At 41.2% G+C, this 5,367-nt stretch overlaps 1 protein-coding gene across 1 annotated transcript in view; it reads right to left on the bottom strand.

The window, feature by feature from the left end:
* The window catches only part of LOC104733663, an 8,984-nt gene continuing 3,937 nt past the window's right edge, over nucleotides 321-5,367 (bottom strand). The window contains exon 2 of the mRNA XM_010453227.1: nucleotides 321-573. Within this exon, the coding sequence (XP_010451529.1) occupies nucleotides 321-573 (253 nt within the window). The remainder of the gene's footprint in view (nucleotides 574-5,367) is intronic.

Raw genomic sequence — 5,367 nt, 5'->3', positions numbered from 1 at the left:
TCAACCAGGATAAGATAACACATCAATCAAGTTTGTAAATCCTTAAGCTAAGTGACAATCCCAAATCCTACTATGGTAATATCAAACAAACACACAGCTTTACGTAACATCAAACAGACCACAACAACGAAGTCTCTGCTTTACTAACCACAAGTTCAAGCATCAAACAAAAAAACATAACCACAAAGCTTTACTAACCGAAGTCTCTGCTTCGGATAAGAAAACACACAGCTCAGAAAAAGCTGTAAAATTCACAATCGGATAAGAAGCAGAGACTCAAACAACCCCAGATACAAAGCATAAAACCAAGCACATACCTTCTAATATGGAAGTGTAGTTCCCTCTGCCATCTCCATAGTGATAGAATCACGCACATCTTCCATCATTCTATCACCAGCAGGTATGTATGGAACATGTCCATCGTTTTCATCACCATGATGTTCATATGATTCCACCACTTCCCAATGTAAAAAATCAATATCATCCTCTTGTGAATCTTTGATAAAATTATGGAGAGCCATTGTTGCTGTCACAATCTTAATCCATTTATTCAGCTCATACTTAGGGTGCTTCCTGTCAAGAATTCTCCATTTGGCCTTCCAAACACCAAAGGTTCTCTCAATTATCGATCTCAGACCAGAATTTTTACAGTTAAAAAGCTCCCTACTGTTGGTCGGTGGTCCTCTTCTGCTGAACTGGTCTAGGTGATATCTAACTATGCGATGAGGGCCTATGTAGTGACCCTCACCAAGGGGTAAATTGCAAAATGAAAACCCAAGGCCAAAAGACCAAGAAAAGAAGCCAACAAGGAGATTAAAAGAATTGTTGAAGACAAGTCCGAGAAATTATGAGCGAATTGAGAAAGGGCCGAGTTGACCGCGACATACTGTCCGAGTCGTCCGAAGGGCCGAGAGTTGTCCGGGTAATGACTGAGAGGATCGGGAGAAGCTTGAAAGGATCAAGAGAATTTTCCGAGAAAGACCGAGGTGTATCCGATAGTGTCGAGAGTTTTCCGGACCAAGACCGAGTATTGCCGAGAGGAACATTCGAGCGTTGCCGAGAAATGCCGAGAGGACCGTCCGATACTGTCCGAGAGTATCCGATGATTGCCGAAGACTGCCGAGAGGTACCCGATCGAGTACCGAGAGATGATCGATCGAACTGTCGAGAATTTCCGAAAAAATTAAGGAAATTGTGGTTTATGATAAATCAACCAATCAGATTTCATGCAGCTAGTTGAGATAGTGGAGGATTATTTAAATCAAAGTGGAGATAGTGGAGCTTAGTGGGAGGATTAAAGAAATCAAAAGAGCTAAGTGGGAATCAAGGTGGCAAAGTGGTTTTCTTCCAAATGTTAAGTGGTTCACTAATACACACTAATGAGGAGAGTGCATGCGACATGCATTGGTCGAATCCGCCGCCCAAAGCACTCACCATTCCGCTATAAATAGAGGCCTTAGGTCCTTAAGAGCTCATTTTCGTTCATCCTTCTTTCCCTTAGAAAAAATTAAGAGAAGTTAGAAAGAGAGAGAGTTAGGGAAAGAGCAAGAGAGGGAGAAAGTTAAGGAGTGAGCAAGAGAGTTCTTCCCATAGAAGTTCTCATCCGCGCGTGTTAGCGAAGTGCCGCCGTAGGAGCTATTCACGTCAAGTCCTTGCTAGGAGTCCGAGTAGATTGTGTTCTTCTCAGCCAAGCCAGGTGAGTTTCGAAGCATGTGATATGGCACATGATAGGTGGGATTTTAGGTTGTTTTCGCTTAGGATTTATGGGTGAAATCTAAGCATTTTCGTTGGGGTGTTGGGTAGATTTGTTTCTTTTCTTTCTAGATCGAAGTTCTAGGAAGTTAAGTCTCGCTTATTGCTTGTTTGCGTATTGGTGTGAGGTTGTGTCTAGCGCTTAGTTTCTAGATATTTCTCTAGTTACTAAGACTTGCATGTTGCTTGTTTGTGGTTGCATGTGGCTTGTGTGCCTCGCATGTTGTTTGTTTGTGGTTGCATGTGTGCATTGCATGTTAGTGGTAGTTGTTGGCATGTGGCTTGTGTGCCTTGCATGTTGTTGTTTGTAGCTTGCATGTAGCTTGTGTGCTTTGCAGGTTTGTTTGGTTGTGTGTTGAGGTTGTGCAGGAGAAGACTTCCCCAATGACCGTAATCGGTGCGGATTACGAAGACTCGGAGAGACGGGATTGCAGCCTTGGGCCGAGTACTACACGACGGTGTAGGCGAGACCGCCTGTTGAGAGGAACTCGCATGTGATGTTCTATACTCGCGTGCCTTTGTGGCTGTGAGTATAGGTGTTCACGGGTATGGGGGAAGGGATGAAGTGAGGAGGTGATGAAGCGTTGAGGCGTTAAAGTGAAGGAGAGAAAGGTCCTGATATATCATGGTTTTTGTGGTTTTTAACCATGATATAAGGAGTCTTTTAGTGTCTTTTCATTTGTTTCTAGATTGTTTTTGAGTCTTTATAGGTTTTTAGCATGAAAGGAGCGAAATGGAGCAATTTGGATTGTTTTGGAGCATAAATCTCGAAGAATCAATTTGAAGTCTGATTATACGAAGGGCATCGATCGACACTAGAAGAGCATCGGTCGACACCCATTGCAAATCGAGACAAGTCTTCAAATTTGGAAGTTTTACAAAATTGCCCGAAGTTTTCCATATTTGCAACACAAGTCCCTGACGTGTTTTAGGACATATAAATAGTGTTTTTAGGTTTTCCAAACCCATAAGTTTTATTCTAGAGAGTTTTATTTTTCTGCAACCCTGTGAGATTTTGAGAGCTTGGGAGAGAGAGATCTGTTTTGAGAGAAGAATTCTTAAACTCCCTTTTCTTCTTTTAATCTCTATTGCTTATTATTCAGAATCATGTCTTGTTCTTCATTGAATATGTCTGAGTAGTTTGCTTGTTAGGTTTAGGGTTTTTCACAGGGATTTTATGAATTATTAGATCTGTCTATTTAGGATTCTTTATCTTTCTAGATCTTCATCTTAGGTTGTTCTTCATATTAATCCTTGATTGGCCATCTAGAATTAATACCTTAGGAAAATAAATTGATATGAGAATATAATTGATTTTCCTGATAAAACCTTTTGATGAGCAAAATTATTTCTTGCAAAGAGATTTGATTTAATAATTTTGTGAACAATCTAAACCTGATTTTATTGCTGATTTTTAACCTAGAATTTTACAAAGAGATTTGGATTTTCTGGTTTTAAATTTAGATATTATTTGCAGTGAGAACTGATTTAATTTACAAAAGTGTTTAGAGTTCTAGATCTGTTCTTAATTGTTTGAATCCTAATTTATTGATTGATTTAATATTTCATAATTTCCTGAGAAATTCCCTAGGCCTAGCTTTTTGATCTCCTGAATTTACAATAGTCTTTAATATTAATATTTTGCATTGCTTTTGTTTTAATTTAATTTAATCTGTTTAGCATAATTGAAAAACTCTATAATTTATTGTGTAGTCTTGAGTCCTTGTGGAATTCGACCCCTAAGTACTGCAGTGATCTCTTAATTTGAGAGAGTAGCTCTAGGGTAAATTTGAGCATATCAAATTTTGGCGCCGTTGCCGGGGACTCTTTGATCTACCATTAGATTTGAGTTTTAGATTTTGTCTAAATTTTTTTTTTTATTTTCAAACTAACACGCTTTTGTTTTCTTCTCTCTTGTGTGTTTCAGGTGTATGCCTAATAAGCCTAACACAAGGAGCAACAAGACTGGTCCAATTCTGAAGCTTTCAAACCAAGAGTTGGGAAAACTTGAGCGTGAGAACAGAAAAGCAGCCAAATCCTTGAAGATGGTTAATCCAATCATTCTGATGCGAGATGAGGATGGTGCTTTGAGTGATCAAGAGGGCCACTTGCGCAATGAGCAGGGCCAAAAGATTGATGCTGAGGGCAATGTGATTGCTGAAATTGCTGTTGTCGACGAACCAGCTGATGGTGTCGACGGTGTCGATCGACACCAACCAGGTGGCATCGATCGACACCCACCTGCAGACGTGCGTGGAGCTGCCAACCACGTACAGAACCCAGTTCGACGACAGGAGAACAACCGGGACTTGATCAGGACCATTGCTGACTACAATAGGGCTGATCTGGTGTATGAGAACCGGTCTGCTATTGTTCCTCCCCCTTTTCAGAGGAATGATTTTGAGTTGAAGCCTGCGTACTTTCAACTAGTTGGGCAGAGACCTTTCTCTGCTTTGCCCAATGAGAAGCCTTTGGATCACATTGAGCATTTTGAGGATCTGGTGACTAGCATCAAGGCTAATGGGGTAACTGAGGACTACATCTTCTGCAAACTTTTCCCTTACTCACTTGCAGGAGAGGCATCTCAGTGGTTGAAACAGCTGCCTCCTGGATCATTGACAAGCTGGCATGATGTCAAGGTGGCCTTTCTCAACCACTTCTATGATGATGCAATGTCAGATGAGTTGAGAGTCAAGCTGTCTTCCTTCAAGCAGAGACCAGATGAAGCTTTCAAAGCAGCTTGGGTGAGATTCAAGGCTTACCAAAGGGACTGTCCACACCATGGTTTCTCAAGAGTTCAACTGCTAAGTATCTTCTTCAGAGGGTGTGACTGGGAGTATCAGTTGGCTTTAGATGCTGCAAGTCATGGAAATTTCAAGACAAGAATGCCAGAAGATGCTGAATTGTTGATTGAGAACTTAGCTGCTAGCAATAGTACTAAGAGAGCAGATGCTGAAAGGAAGAGATTGCATGGAGGATTTGATGCAAACCAGCTAGCTTCTGTTAATGCTAAGCTTGATTCAGTTCATAATCTCCTGGTTGGTAAGAAATCAGTTCACTTTGCTGCTGAAGTTGAATCATTTGAGCCACAACCTGAGACTGGGAATGAAGAAGCAGATGTCAACTTTGTATATGGCAATCAAGGTCAGAGATTTGGCAATCAGCAAGGCCACAGGCCTTACAGTGGGAACTCTTCAGGCTACATTCCCAAACCGGACTACCAGAAGCAGCAATAAGGGAGCAACTTCACAAGGACTTATGGGAACTCATCATATCAGTCTCTGCCTCCACAGACTTCTTCTGAGAGTAGAATGGAAGCCATGCTCGAGCAGATTCTTCAGGGACAAGAGAATCTGACAGTGACATTCAATGGAAAGATTGACAATGTCTACACTGAGCTGAATGGGAAGATAGAAGCATTAAATGTTCATGTTAAGAAGCTGGAAGTTCAAGTTGCACAGACTGCTGGGTCTGTAAAAAGGCAAGAGAATTATCTTCCAGCAAGAACTGAGTCAAACCCCAGACATGCTTGCAATGCCATATCAGTGAGAGATGAAGATGATGGTGAAATGTTTTCTGCAGAACAAGGAGAAAAATCGGCCAATCTGTCGGATC

The sequence above is a fragment of the Camelina sativa genome, chromosome 12 (assembly GCF_000633955.1).
Source record: "Camelina sativa cultivar DH55 chromosome 12, Cs, whole genome shotgun sequence".
Lineage (NCBI taxonomy): Eukaryota > Viridiplantae > Streptophyta > Magnoliopsida > Brassicales > Brassicaceae > Camelina > Camelina sativa.
This window is presented reverse-complemented; position numbering and strand designations above follow the sequence as displayed.